At 45.1% G+C, this 15,216-nt stretch overlaps 1 protein-coding gene and 1 long non-coding RNA gene across 9 annotated transcripts in view; one reads left to right on the top strand and one right to left on the bottom strand.

Annotated features, from left to right (window-relative positions):
- The window catches only part of LOC133057235 (uncharacterized), a 28,695-nt gene extending 26,324 nt beyond the window's left edge, over window positions 1-2,371 (bottom strand). Inside the window, exons 1-2 of the long non-coding RNA XR_009692986.1 lie at window positions 2,265-2,371; window positions 932-2,090 (exon numbers count right to left, since the gene is read on the bottom strand). This is a non-coding gene — a long non-coding RNA (uncharacterized LOC133057235). The remainder of the gene's footprint in view (window positions 1-931; window positions 2,091-2,264) is intronic.
- A 4,294-nt stretch (window positions 2,372-6,665) lies between these two features.
- The window catches only part of YAP1 (Yes1 associated transcriptional regulator), a 126,685-nt gene continuing 118,134 nt past the window's right edge, over window positions 6,666-15,216 (top strand). For all 8 annotated transcript variants that reach the window (XM_061143417.1, XM_061143445.1, XM_061143407.1 and 5 more), the window contains exons 1-2: window positions 6,666-6,983; window positions 9,761-10,011. In XM_061143417.1, coding sequence (XP_060999400.1) covers window positions 6,666-6,983; window positions 9,761-10,011 — 569 coding nt within the window. The remainder of the gene's footprint in view (window positions 6,984-9,760; window positions 10,012-15,216) is intronic.

Below are 15,216 nucleotides of genomic sequence, written 5' to 3'. Positions count from 1 at the left end.
TAGCACAGTGTCTGGCATAATGTTAAGTGTTCCTTTCATTCCGTCAAGAACATTTGAAAAGCCAGGCAAATTCACTAGCATTTATTAAATGTAAGTCCTGGAGGTATAGGATACAGAAACATCTGTCTGTTCTGTGGAGACTGAATTTTCACAATCAGAGTCATGGCAGCAAACCCAAATCACTACTCTGGAGCTCTGGGATCCCTCCCTACCTCTCTCCCCTCCTTCTTTTCTTTTTATTGAATGTCTATTGTTAAGCATTTACTGGCATAAGAATAAAGAGACGGGAGATATTGTTGTAGAAGCTCCCAGAGTGGTGTTAGGGACACAGAAACATACAAACATTTATGACTATGGAAAAAGCCAGGATGGAAGTGGTGGGCAGCTTCTCTGAGAGCCCAGAGGAGAGGCCTCTCAGCTGCTGTGGGGTGGAGGCCAGTGAGAAGGGCAGAGCCAAGGAGGACTTCCCATTGAGAAGCTTTGCAATTCAAGTACTAAGGGAAATCAGGTGAAAAGGGGAGTAAAAGGTTCCAAACGGCAAGAGTAGCACCTGCAGAGGTCAAAGCTGAGAGCGCAAATGGCTTATTCAAGGAACCATAAGTGGTTCAGTAAGCCTGGAAAACAGAACTTATATAAGTGAGCTTAAGAATTTAGTGGAGGAGAGAAGCAAAGGGCCTTACATACTGTGCCAAGGGAGCTGAATTTGTCTTGAGTGATATCACACCATGATCAGACCTGCACAATGGAAAAGTCACTGATGGAGTGACTAGAGTCAGAATAGATGTCTGATGGAACCACGCAAAACTAAAAGCAGGGACATGATCTGGGGAGCTCTGCACAAAGGGATGGGAAGCGAAGTCTAAGTGGAAATAGACCTGGAGTTGGGCAGTAGACTTTCAAAGATGTCAAAGAAAATCACCACATGTATTACCTGGTTGGATGGTGACAGGGAGGTGATTAAGAGGACACTCAATTTTCTGGTTTGATCAAGTGGGTGGATCCTGATGCCATTAACTGAGACGGTGAATCAGAAGGAGGATGTGGCTTGGGAGGGTGTGTGTGTGTGGTATAAGGTGGAGGAGGGTAGGGGTAAAGAGTTCAGTTTCAGATGGGTTGAGTCAAAGGGTAAATGATCAAAAGGTGAGGAAGTGAAGAACAGGCAGGTAGACTGCTTGTTCCAAAAATGTACCTGTGGAGAGAAGGGCCTGTGCAGTTGTATACATGTTTCTGAAGGTTTAGTTCAGGTCAGTCGCTCAGTTGTGCCCAACTCTTTGCGACCCCATGGACTGCAGCACGCCAGGCCTCCCTGTCCATCACCAACTCCCGGAGCTTACTCAAATTCATGTCCATCAAGTCAGTGATGTCATCCAACCATCCCATCCTCTGTCATCCCCTTCTCCTCCTGCCTTCAGCATCTTCACCAGCATCAGGGCCTTTTCCTATGAGTCAGCTATTCGCATCAGGTAGCCAAAGTATTGGAGTTTCAGCTTCAGCATCAGTCCTTCCAATGAACACTCAGGACTGATCTCCTTTAGGATGGACTGGTTGGATCTTCTTGCAGTCCAAGGGACTCTCAAGAGTTTCTCCACAGTTGAAAAGCATCAATTCTTTGGCACTCAGCTTTCTTTATGGCCCAACTTTCACATGCATACATGACTACTGGAAAAACCACAGCTTAGACTAGATGGACTTTGTTGGCAAAGTAAGGCCTCTGCTTTTTAATATGCTATCTAGGTTGGTCATAGCTTTTCTTCCAAGGAGCAAGCGTCTTTTAATTTCATGGCTGCAGTCACCATCTGCGGTGATTTTGGAGCCCAAGAAAATAAAGTCTGTCACTGTTTCCATTGTTTCCCCATCTGTTTGCCATGAAGTGACGGGACCAGACGCCATGATCTTAGTTTTCTGAATGTTGAGTTGTAACCAGCTTTTTCATTCCCCTCTTTCACTTTCATCATGAGGCTCTTCAGTTCCTCTTTGCTTTCTGCCATAATGGTGGTGTTACCTGCATATCTGAGGTTTAGGGGAAGACTTCTAGGTCTTTTGTGCATGGTGGCCTCCACTCCCTGAGCAGCTGGAGGTGATGTGATTTTCTGAAAGGCAGGCGGGGGAGGGCGGGGGGGGGGAGAAGATAATGAATAAACATGAAGAGGAGAGTGGCAAAGTTTAGAGTATCACATGAGTGACAAGCTGACTGTGGACATAAGGAAACATGGTTGGGGTCTATGAATGTGGAGGGGAACCAATCTACTAGCCTGTGAGATTACCTCCAGCTGTTCCCAGGAACCATAGTGTCAGCTAGGCTTTCTGGAGGCTGAGTGGAAGAGGGCTGGACACTTCCTCTTTTCAAGCCCCCCTGTATATCTGAGCATGCTGAAATGCCAAGATAGGGTTATGAAATCAGAGTATGTTTCAAATCCTTACACATCGCAAATTAATAACTGACACACAATCATTACTACACAATAAGTTGTGCTGTTCATTCTATAATTACAGAATTTACTTAAAATATTAATTCATAATGCATTACAAATGTTATCATTTAGTAAAAGCACAAAGTTTAAGTTCTCTAGTGAATGCTTTCTTGTAATTGCATAGGTATATCTGTGGGATGACAGGATAACTTCATTTGTACAAACTGTCACACGTTTTGGTTTCCTCGGGGTATATGCCTAGTAGTGGGATTGGTGGGTCATATGGTGGTTTTATTCCTAGTTTTTTTTTTTTTTTTTTTAAAGGAATCTCCATACCGTCTTCCACAGTGGCTGTATCAATTTACATCCCACCAGACAGTGCAGGAGAGTTCCCTTTTCTCCACACCCTCTCCAGCATTTATGGTTTGTAGAGTGTTTGATGATGGCCATTCTGACTGCTGTGACTGTCACAAGTTTCATTTGAGGATTTTAATGAATAGGGGGCCCAGGGCCTCTATCAGCCTCAGATATTAGAATGGAAAAGACAGATGACTGGATTAATCCAGTTTAATGGATCCAGCTTATTGAAATACAATAGACTTGACGACACAGATGATTATAGAGGCTGAAGAAATGAGTTACAATTTCTAAACTGAATTGGGAAAGCAGTGAAAACAGGCGTGATAGGTTGGTAGAAAAGACAGAGGTTAATGGTAAATGAGGTATTAATAATTAAGGGAATAGTATAATACAGTTTGATCACACAATTAGAGTATTTCTGGGTGATGGTGGGGTGTGGACATAGATGCAGATAGCTGAAGTGAAGTGGAGAAGACGGTCACTTGTAGCTGGGAGGGCAAGCACTGAAAGACTAGTCTTCTCAGAGAGTGATCTACAGAGGTGTGGAAAATGATCCGGGATACCGTGGGTCTGTGTGTGAAGAAGGCAACTCCCCGTCTCAAAGAGCCTTGGGTTAATTATTGCTCTAAAAGTGGAGCTGCAGAGGAACAGAAGGGACAAAGGATTGAATTCATGTTATCTTTATCCCTTGCTGACCTGTGACTGAAATTTATAGATGCGGAATACTGAATTACAAAATTTTGATGTTACAGAGCTGCTTACAGAACATAACATCACTCGAGACAGCCTTTAAATCCACTTATCAAAGTAATTTTGTTCTCAATTGAACAGCAGGTGAAACAATACTGAACAAAGAAACCTTGGCTGTACCCTAAGCCCTTTAATTACAGTGTTCATAGTAATAAATACTCTAGTGAAGGGACAACTTGCATTACAATCCCAGGTTTTCAATCACTTTGGTTCTTAAAAAGTTTTTTTTTTTTTTTTTTTAGTTGAAAAACTTAATGCATAGTTTGTGTGCAAAGGCTTTGTGTGTGTGGATTGATTATCAGATGTGAGAGGAAGGGGCTGCCGGCAGTATCCCAAGGAGCGCTGTGGCAAAGGAGAGGCCGTGAGTAGTCTGTGAACACAGGATGATGAGAGCTGACGTTTATGCAGATCTCACCACATGCCAAAAGCTGGGCTAAGTATTAATACTTATTTATGTCCATTGACTCATTTGTCTCAACGTATGCAGTAGGTGTCACTACCTGACCCCAACATTAAAGAAATTACAGAATAGGAAATAAGTCACTTGTCCAACGTCACAGAGATAGTAAATGGTGGATCTGGGATCTGAATTCAAATATCTGTAACTCCAGAACTTATAAATTTGTGGTTAAATGCACTTGACATTTGGGGATGTGCATGACAAGTCACTCAGTTGTGTCTGACTCTTTTCAACCCCATGGATTGTAGCCTCCAGGCTCCTCTGTCCATGGGGATTCTCCAAGCAAGAATACTGGAGTGGGTTGTCATGCCTTCCTCCAGATCTTCCCGACTCAGAAATCGAACCCATGTCTGTTATGCCTCCTGCATTCCAGGTGGGTTCTTTACTATTAACACCACCTGGAAGGCTTCATTTGAGGATGGGGTGGGGATAAATATAAAAGCAGTCATGGGCATCATGGAGGCAGATCCCTTTCTTCACATGAAAGTGGAATCCAGAGCAGTTGATTAGAAACTTGCCTTAAAATCTTGAGGGCCTGAGGCCTCTTTCCCCGGCCCACCCCACCACACCAAGTAATACAGCTCCCTCTGAACTGTGGTGTTGGAAAAGACTCTTGAGAGTCCCTTGGACAGCAAGGAGATCAAATCAGTCAATCCTAAAGGAAATCAGTCCTGAATATTCATTGGAAGGACTGGTGCTGCAGCTGAAACTCCAATACTTTGGCCACCTGATGTGAAGAACTGACTCACTGGAAAAGACCCTGATGCTGGGAAAGATTGAAGGTGGGAGAAGGGAAGGACAGAGGATGAGGTGGTTGGATGGCATCATCGACTCAATGGACATGTGTTTTGAGTAAACTCTGGGAGTTGGTGAAGGACAGGGAAGTCTGGCGTGCTGCAGTCCATGGGGTCTAAAAGAGTTGGACACGACCGAGCGACTGAACTGAACTGACTGGTCTGGCTGGAGGAAGAGGTGGTTTTTTTTTTTTTTTTTTTTGCTCAGGGGACCTTTTCTTGTTTAATCCTATTTACACATCTTTTTCACTAGCATTGCAGACACAATCATTAAAACAGGAAGCTAGTTTTTCTATATAATGAACTAGTGATTTAAAATCAGAGTGATGTTGCATAGCCCTGTGAATATACGAAACATACTGGATTGCTTGAATGGACACATTTTATGCAATGGGATATCTCAGTAAAGCAGCTTTTAAAAAAAATCAGACTGTATGAAACAAGAAACAAATTTTGGAGAATTCCCTGGCACTCCAGTGGACTCCCTGGTTCCACTGCTGGAGGCACAAGTTCGCAAGCAGCGCGGTCAAACAAACCAAAACACCCAACACATTTTCGTGGCTTTTGAGTGATTTCAAGTGGACTCCTTGCATGCATGACACCGCCACAAAGAGAACCAGGTGCATGGCGTGAGCTCCTCACCCATTTACTTCTTATTCGGTCAGCTTTCACAAAGTGAAAGTTAAGGTGCCAGGCGCAGGGGTAACAAAGAAAGGTAGGCTCCCATCCCGTCGAGGATAAGACAGGTACACCGAGTTAACTTGAAGTTAAGCGTGGACTTTCTTCCCCGTTGAAGTTTTCACGACTATGTTGCAAATCTGAGTACTAAAAAAAAGTTTTCACTTTAAACAAAGGCAATTTTTTTGTTATTTAGTAAATTAGACTGAGCCACAGATTTAGTCTTTAAGCTTCAAATCACAAAACTGGTTTATGTCTTTCAAGCGGGTTTTGCATGTTTAAAAAGTGGAAAGTATCAAGTTCATGTTTTTACCAAAAAAATGGATCCTTATTAAGTCAATGTGTGTTACGGGTACCATTTTGGGTCCACCCTCGCCGTGAGCCCGCATGGGCACTCCGGTCGGTCAGGTCGGGCTGACGCGGGGCGGGCGTCCGTGGACTCCGCCGTCCCCGCCCGCCTCCTTTCTGCCTTAGCTGTCCAGCATCGAGGGGCGAGGGGCGAGGGGCGGCCTCGAGGCGGCCGGACCCCCTGCGCCCAGGGTAGCTGCGCTCCCAGCGGAGCCGGGGCTCCGACCTGGACCGGCCCCGCGCGCGTCGTCGAGCCGGCACTCCCCGGGCGCGGGGGGCCAGGCACGCTCCCGGCCGCGGCCTCGGCTCCGCGAGGCCCCGCGGAGGCCGGGCGCGCGGGCGCGCGGGCGGGCGGGGCGGCGGCGGCCGGAGTCCGCAGGAATGCGGCGCCCTCGCCGGGGAAAGTTTCCCTGCGCATCTGGCGCGGGCGGGCGCGCAGAGGAAGGAAGCGCCGCGAGGAGGCGGGGCCGCGGCCGCTCGGGCGGGCGCGTCTCCCAACTTTAGTTTTGGCGTCCGAGGCGAGTTTGCGTCTCAGTCGGGAGCGGCCGCCGCCGGGGGAGAGAAAGGGAGGAAGGAAGGAACAAGGAGAGGAAACCGGGCGAGGGGGAGGGGAGCGGCGCGGGCCGTGTGGCCGCAGCCCGGGCCGAGGGAGCGAGCGCGGGCGCCGCGGGCCCCGGTCTCCGGCGGCCCCTCCCGACGCGCCGCAGGCCCGCGGAGCCGGGCGCGGGGCGGGGGCTGCGGGGCCGCGGCGCAGCCCCCGGCCCTGAGCGCGAGGCCAGCGCCGCGCCCGCCGCTTCCCCCGCCGCGGCTCGTCGAGCCGGGCCGTCCGGGCGGAGCCCGCGCCCGCCGGGAGAGGCAGGAGCCATGGATCCCGGGCCGCAGCCGCCACCGCCAGCCCCCCAGGGCCAGGGCCCGCCGCCCGCGCAGGCCCCCCAGGGCCAGGGCCCGCCGTCCGCGCCCGGGCAGCCCGCGCCCCCGGGACCCCCGGCGGCGCCGCAGGCCCCCCCCGCCGGCCACCAGATCGTGCACGTCCGGGGGGACTCGGAGACCGACCTGGAGGCGCTCTTCAACGCCGTCATGAACCCCAAGACGGCCAACGTGCCGCAGACCGTGCCCATGAGGCTCCGGAAGCTGCCCGACTCCTTCTTCAAGCCACCCGAGCCCAAATCTCACTCCCGACAGGTAACCGCGCCGCCCGTCTCCCCGCTTCCCCGCGGGGCGGGCCCCCGGCTCGGGGGCTCCGGCGGGGGCGCTCGTGGGGTGCGGGCTCCGGGGGCGCCGGCGGGGCGGGGATGGGCGCGCGCAGAGGCGGGCCGGCCGGGGCACCGCGCTCCTCCGGAGTCCGAGGCCGAGATTTGTGCTCCCCCCCCCCCCCCCGGCCCCCGGGAGTCCCTCTCCGCGGCTGCAGCCCCCGGGGGCGCGCTCTGCCCGCTCCCTTCTTTCCTCCCCCGCGGACTCCCGGCGGAGTTGGGGGGGAAGGCAGGGGCGGGCGAGGCGGCCGGGCAGCGGGGGGCTCGCACAATGCGCGCGCGCCCCGCACCTCCGCTCCCGCCGCCGGGCGGCGGACGGGGGCGGCCCTGGCCTCCGCGGGCGGAGTCGCGCCCGGGGCCCCTCTCCTCCGGGGCCCCCCGGTCCCCCCCGCCCGTCTCCCGGGGAGGCACGGAATCGTGCCCTCGTTGGCCAGCGTGGAGCAGGGCCGGGGCTCGAACCGGCCCGGGCGGTCCCGGGCTCTTTGTCCCCCGCCCCCTCCCGAGAGCACTTCTCCTCGCGGCCCCGGCGCTCGCCGAGCACAGGATCCAGACTTTCCTGGAAGTTGTTTATGGAGTTGGGCGCTCTCACCCCGGCCCTTCCCCCTTGCGCTCTGCAGCTCGCGCAGGCTCACTCTCCCCGAAGCGCAGTGGGCTCACGTGCTGGCTTCCCCACGGCGGACGATTATTTACAGCCCGCTGAAATGCTTTTAAATGGGCCACATCTGCACGGCGCGCGGGCCCTGGGCTGGGTTGCACCGCGCCTGGGGTTTAACACAAGCCTTTGATAACGCTCCGCAGGTTGACTCACAGGCCGAGTCCTGCCTAGTTCAGCTGTGATTAGAAGTTAATGTTTGGGAAGCGATGACTAATTCGAGGCTCGCCATTGCTCTTTTAATTCTTACTGAGGATATGAACATGGCTGTTCCACATACCCAGCGTTCGATTATTTTGTCAGCGTGATCCAGCGTTGAAGTGCAACTGTGTATCATAAAAGTGTTAACATTCCGATCGGTCCCAGATTTGTTTAGGGGAGATTTTTCTTTCTGTCCTTCCTTTTTAAAAAAAGAACTTGCTTCAGGCTAAACTTCAGCATAGGAACTTTGCCCAAAAGTTAATTGCTTTTCCAAATACTGCGATGAAGTTAGTCCACTCGGCTGTAACTTGAGCGGAAAGAACACTTATCGCCCCCACTCCCGTCGCCCCTCCTGTTTGCAGGCCTGTGATAAGTTCTTCTCCCTCAGACCAAGGGGTTTGGGAACTCAGAAAAACTCGCTTAACCTGCTGACAAAAACCCGGGTAAAGGGAGAGGAAGGAAAAGCAGTTTAGCTGCCTGCCCTAAACATTTCAGTTTGTAAGAAGTAGACATCAAAAAACAAACAAACAAGAAAAACAAGTAGTCTTAGGGATGCTTCTTTCTCTTACCCCTGGAAATGACTTTCCAGACTCATGGGTAAAAATGTGTGTTGGCATCGCACCCCACCGTCTCCACAGCTATGCTGCTAGTTAATATGTTTCGAAAGTATAATACCCATAGGAGATTGAATTCCCCATTTTGTGGCATCTATAAGCCGAAAAGAATTGCCATTGAAAAGTGTACCTATTCTTCTAGTAAATGATTGCATGAAAGTTTGTATCAGCAGTTTATGGATTCATAATATTCAGAATTTACTAGTTTTGTTTGCTTTAATGTGTTTGTTGACCAAGTGTTGTGCATCTGTAAGTTTGACTTTTATTTATGCTAATAAGTCCTAAATTCCAGTTTATTCTGATTGGAAACTCAGAATATATGTGATTTAACATCAAGGCATAGATGCCCTTGCTGATCGCTTCCAGTCTCTCTTCCTTGGCTGTATCAATCTGGGAAATTCTAACTTTTTGATAATCAAACCCTAACTCTAAGGAATTTAAATAACTATTTGCTTATGAATAGTATGAATATGGGTTGTCAATACTGTTGTTCACAAATTATTGAATGTTTGAATATAAGTTCATTTATTGCCTCATTTTTCCATCATGGGGAAAAAAAAAAAGCTATTACAAATGAGGAAACTTGAGGCTCAGAGAGTAAGATATTGTCCCATGTGTCACACTAGCCAGGTTGGACTGGAACCGGTATCTTTAGGGTCTGAGTTCAGGAGGTTTTCTGCTGCTACACAGTTGTAAATATGTAAGTATGTAAATTCTTAAGTTACCTTGTAGTTACATTGTTGACGTCTTTATCATCTAGGTACAAATATATGGCTGGGTTTATATTTCATTCATTAGGTGGCTTTTAAAGAATATTTGGATGTTTCTGGATCTTTTGTAGTTCTTAAAAGTTGTATAAATTTTGATGGTTGCTGTATTGATGACATTTGTCCATGGTGAGGAAAAAATGACACCTGTCTTGTGTTTAGGGCTTGGCTTAGAAAAAACCATTACGTAAAACTTAGTTTTGAAAAAAGGTGGGGAGTCCATAGTCATTTTAGTCTTTGGGTTTTGTTTATACCTAAAACAGTTCAGACCTTGGAAAAACACCCGCCTTGGTGTCTACCTCAGCATTTAAAAGTATCCATCTGCAACCTGTATTCCTCTGTGTTAGATATTAAATGTTGAAATTTACCTTTGGTATTTAGAATTTCATGGCAACCAAATATCTATTGAAGAAGTTTGCAAGGATTCTCTTTGAGAACGTGTTTTAAGAAGTCTTTGTTCCCACCTTCCCGGCAGGCCAGTACCGACGCGGGCACCGCCGGGGCTCTGACTCCGCAGCACGTGCGGGCTCACTCGTCCCCCGCGTCCCTGCAGCTGGGAGCCGTGTCCCCGGGAACGCTGACCCCCACGGGAGTGGTCTCCGGCCCCGCAGCCGCACCGGCCGCTCAGCACCTTCGACAGTCTTCCTTTGAGATCCCTGACGATGTGCCTCTGCCAGCCGGCTGGGAGATGGCGAAGACATCTTCCGGTCAGAGGTACTTCTTAAAGTAAGTGGAAAAAGGGTGGGAGATCGTTTTTCTGGTACCAAGATACGATTAATTTTTATATTTTCCTTAATGTTCATGTCAAGCTCAGTGATCTCTTCCATAATTTCTTTTTTTTTCCAGGATAGTATGACCTAAATACCTTCTTTGGGTAATATTTTGAAAGCTTTATGGATTCCTGGCTCATAGCCTCTTACTAACCTTTTTTTGTGGCAGTTAGGATGTTCTCATTTTGAGTTTGTGCCAAACCTGTTAATTAGCCTAGCTCAAAACTTCAAGGATCCCGTGAAGAATTTCAAATTGTGAGAATTAGGAGGCTGGCATAGTTTTATAAAGTTCGTATGGCACTACTTACCTTTTTAAACATTTTACTGGTAGAAAAGAACTGTAAAAATAGGTAGGACTTTCCTGGAAATCTGATTTTACAGTATTTTAGGTATGAGATGACGGACCCTTTAGCTGCAGTTTGATGTGTATTGTCATTTTCTCCTTCGAAAAGCAAAGAGAAATAGGCTTTTCATATTTGATATACAGTAGTTCAGTGGCAGACTTCTTTTGATCCAGCAGGTCTTCAAAATAGAATCCCTCTTCTCTGGGTAAACAAAAACAAGGCTATTGGGTTATTTGTTTTTCTCAGCCTTATTTTTTGTGTGTTTAACAAAATGGCAGATTTTCATTGACGCTGGAAAGTTCAAAGTAGAATTTTGTCTTCTCTCACTTTGAAATTATGGATAAGACTTTAATATTTTTATTTGGCTTCCTTGGCATAAGTATATACAGAATGTTTCCTACAAGTAATTATAGGCTGAAATTGATATTTTCAAAAAGTTGCTTAGTTCTGTTCAGTCATGTTGAGATGATAAAATAAAAAACAATCCAAGTTTTGATTGACATCTGTCTTTGACAGTCTCCTCCCAAGGCAAATGTAACATTTATTCATTAGTTCAGATAATACAATAATAATAATACTGTTTTGTTGTATATCTTAATATTTTATATTGCCTTTCAGGGCAGGTTGTTAACTTTCAGTGTAAGATACAGTTTTGTGACAAGCTTATTTAGGAGAAAAGCAGAGGGAAAAGTTTGCTCTTGAAAAGCTTCTGCAGTTTTTTGCCCCCCTTTCCTGCAGCTTTTTTCTTTTTTAAATCGTTTTCTGGTGTCCCAGTATCCATTTCAGAGGGTCAGGTTTCAACCAGAACAATAAAGCGCCTGAGACTGGAAGGTACACACAAGTCTGGCAAACTCATCTGCATGAGCAAGATCATTTGTTCTGAAGCAGACGTCCCCAGTAAATGGTTGAAAGAGTTGCTCGCTGTGAGGGATGTGTCTTGAAGGGAAAAGGAGTGGAAACAAACCAGGTTGTTAGGAAAAAGAAAGGCTGTACTTTTCTGAACCTCTCCCTGCTGGGTCGCACGCTGACCTGGGGAGAGTTTTAAACAGTTTAATAGCCGGCTTGCCTCTCTTCTTTGGTCGATGTTATGGCTGAAAGTCTGTGATTAAAGAGCAACATTTATGCTCCCCTTTTGTCTTTTGTATCTTGTAATAATTGCTTCGAGGTGACATCTGCCTACATTTTTATGTATGTCCATTTAACGATCTTTTTGTTTTGACCTGAAATGTTCTGTATTTTATTTTTTAAAGCTTCCAGTGCTGCTTTCTTTGAGAAAGTGTTTCTCTCAGAGGTGGATTAACGAAAGATACACACATGTACACCCCCCACCCCAAACACCCCCACTCAAGTGAGCCTCTAGCCAAGGTAAACCAGGACAAAAAGGTCGGAAAATTATGCCACAGAAAAGAAAAACGGGAAAGAAGATAGATTAGCATGATTGTTTTTCAAGATTTTTGAGAGATTCTCACTGGAAGTAAAATTAGATTTATTATGTGATAAGAATCATGAAGAGTTTTGACTCCATGGAATATTTGGCTCACATCAAACCTTCAGAAATAAAAAGGTGTCCCCTTATGGATGGATTTTGGTCAGTAAAAGTCAGCAAAATCATGGGTTAGTTGGTACACATCAGGAATTACAGAGAGGGCCCCTAAGCACTGGATGTGGACTTAAAAATCTAGTATCTTCTAAAGGATCTGCTTTATGAGCAGGGTGTAAGTTGGAGAAGAGTTATACAGAGATTAGTTCACATCCAGTTGGTGACTATTTCCATGATATCGTGGGGCATGTGAGTTGTCCTAAACAACTTATTTTTGTGTATTGCACAGGAAATGAGATTAGTATCTGCCTTGACTTAGAGCTGAAGGTAATAAATGAAGTTTTTGGAGCCGGGTTGTTAATTGTCAAAGTTCATTTTTATTCTGGGCTTGATATTTTAAAGTCAAGGTCTCTTTGCAGTCAGCAGTACTTTCCTCTTGCGTCTAAAGAAGATTCTTATTGCTGGCTAGATGTAGAATGAAGATTTAAATTAGTTAGAGACTTCACACTCATTTCAACAGTGAAAGCTGTACCTTACTGTACATTTTTTTTAGATACTTGTTGGCACTAATTTTAAGTTACAAAGTATATAATGTGTTGAAATACACACTTGGCATGGAGAAATCTGACCATAAATGGTCCAAATTTGCCAGATGATATAATTTAAAACTTAGAAACATTTACTTTGGAAGCAACTGATTATTGTCTTGTGACATTAGATAAATGACTTTGAAGTTAGTTGGCCCATCCTATTGTTTCAAGGCAGCATAACTACTGAAGGATTACAGGCAGGCAACTGTTGGGATTTTTAAAGCCCTGCCTCCATCAGTGAGATTTTCTGGAGAAGACTTGTGCCTTAGGTTGGCAAGTGATAAGGTGGAAGTATGGTCCTAGCTATTTTATCAGTGACACACATTCAGGTTCTGGTATGACTGTGAAGTGTTTTTTTTTTTTAAGTTTAGTCTGCATATTAGGTATAATATTTGTTATACAGTGTTTACTGTTTAAAACTAATTCCTTCAAAATTGTGTATTGAGCTTTAAGAGAATTCTTTTATTGCTTTGAGAATTACTGCTTTCTTCATCTGTCTTACAGTTTTCCTACAGGAAATAGTTCTTCAAGTAGTTGGTCAACAACTTCCTATTTCTTTATAAGCTGCTGAATAACTTCCTGAATTAGAATTCTGTATCTCTGGTTACAAGAGTGTTCTTACTTCTCCAATTTGTTTTATTGACTCTGATGCTCTGTAACTGTTATCACATACAAAGAACTTCTTATGTAAAATGTAGCATATAGGGTCTCATCCAGTGATTTTAAAATGTGTAGATTTTCATTGTTTTAATAATCTTCTCATTTTTAAGAGGTCATTTTGTTTCATTTCTGGCTTTTTTTTTTTTTTTTTTTTTTTATCCTTTTCTAAATAACTGGACTCTGTTTTTAAACCTTGAAGACTCAAGGTTTCTTGTGGCTGTGATTTTATTAACACCTATATTGAGTATCTTGATTCACAGTTTTAAAAGGTATCTTTTCAGAGATTTTTGACATTCCACAGCATAGAAATTAGCCCGTATTCCAACATTAAATGAACTTGCCTTCTAGGTGTTATTAATTGCTGTAAGTGATTGGAGTCTTTTTTTTGACCCTTATCTTGTTTTCGAAATGAATGTTCCACTATGCTAAGTAAAGCTACTTCAAACATGTATCAGTTAAAGGAGACATATTATCAGTTAAATTGTTTCTTGTTATAATAATTTGATCTTGCATCTTGTCCCAAACACTTACCAGGTAGAAGACTGTGAACACATATAACGTGTATTGCTACTGTAATAAATATTAGGTGTTTTTAAAAAGAACAGTTTCATTGGGAGGCTAATCTGCTTGTTTGGTTTCTTGCTATATCAAATGTAACCCAGATGATTTTCCTTTAAAAATGAAGGCCTGTGATATTGCCTTTAACTGTTGATTAAGCTGCAAAAAAACAAAACCCAGAAAAGAGGGGGGGTGGGGACACGAGCCCATAAACAGTTGAAATTGCAGTCACAAAATATTTCCCTAATATAATATTGGAAGTCAGTTATACTTTAGTGTCAAAACTCCCAGAACACAGTGACTTGCCTGTCTGAGGGAACAGCCAGCCTGCCCTTCTGTCTCGCTGACTGAGTGGAGAGGGATGAAAGCATGCTCTCAGCTCTCAGGAGAAATGCTTCCTTCTGCTCAGTGGGTGGGCACCCGGGAAGAATGGCCTTCGGTGCCACAGAGGTTTAGGCAGGAAGACGCAGGCGAAAGTGCTGAATATGATGCTAGGGAAAAACGGTCGGAAGATGGTGAGTATGACAATAAATAGAACATAGAACTTAACTTTCCTAAATATAATGAGTATTGTCAATGTGAACTCAGACAGATACTTGACCTTTCTTAAACTAGAAGTTTAATTGCAGCAAACTCAATTAGCTGCAAGATGGTAGGCAAATTTTCTTTAAAAAGTAACATTAGAATATTTCTCCCCCGAAGCTTCATGTTAATTGTAGAAAAAAGCCTGGACGATAGTCAAATAGTTGAAACTTTAAAAAGTTTTTGAAACCCTGAGGTCAGTCCTCATTAGTAATATAGAAAAGTATGTTTTACATTGTAGTTGGGAAAATAAATTAGCATCCCAAGATAGTAATGCTGGTATGACTCTGAATTTGATTTTACCTTCAGATTTTTGGGAAGATGTAAGCTCTAAATGTAATCTATTTGTGAAAATAGGTGTGAAGTTTAGACTTCAGGCAAATCAAAGTGAAGTTGTTTTAAAAATCAGTTGGTAAGGGTTAAGATTATTCAAACTTAATTTGCTACTTTAAGTGATAGCATAATTTAGCCATTAATTATGACTTGAAAGTTTAATAATAGTTGAGTAGCACATATAAAAGAAAGTCTTAAAGAGCTGTGTGATTCTATAACTATGGTTACTAAGTGATGCAGGTTTTACAAAAAGGGCTTCTGATTCGAGGATTAATCAGAACTTCACGCCATGAAAGGGACATTTCTGTTTTTATGAAGAAGAATTACTTCCTGGTTTCTGGATGCTCAAGTCCTGTAGCACAGAGTCTCCTGGGAACAGAACTGCCCCCGTGGAAGCACTTCTATTTGCGCAGGGCTTGACCCCTTCTGAAAGCAAACAAAAGAAGTTTGGTATAAATCACAATGGTCTTTTTCTTCCCCCTTCCCTTTAATATTTTTGACAAGAAAAAGTGGTCAGTAGTTTAATCCTTATTTGGCATTTAGCATGAGAAGAA

This window comes from Dama dama, chromosome 1, assembly GCF_033118175.1.
Source record: "Dama dama isolate Ldn47 chromosome 1, ASM3311817v1, whole genome shotgun sequence".
NCBI lineage: Eukaryota > Metazoa > Chordata > Mammalia > Artiodactyla > Cervidae > Dama > Dama dama.
Note: the sequence above shows the minus strand (reverse complement) of the source record. Positions and strands in the feature narration are given on the sequence as shown.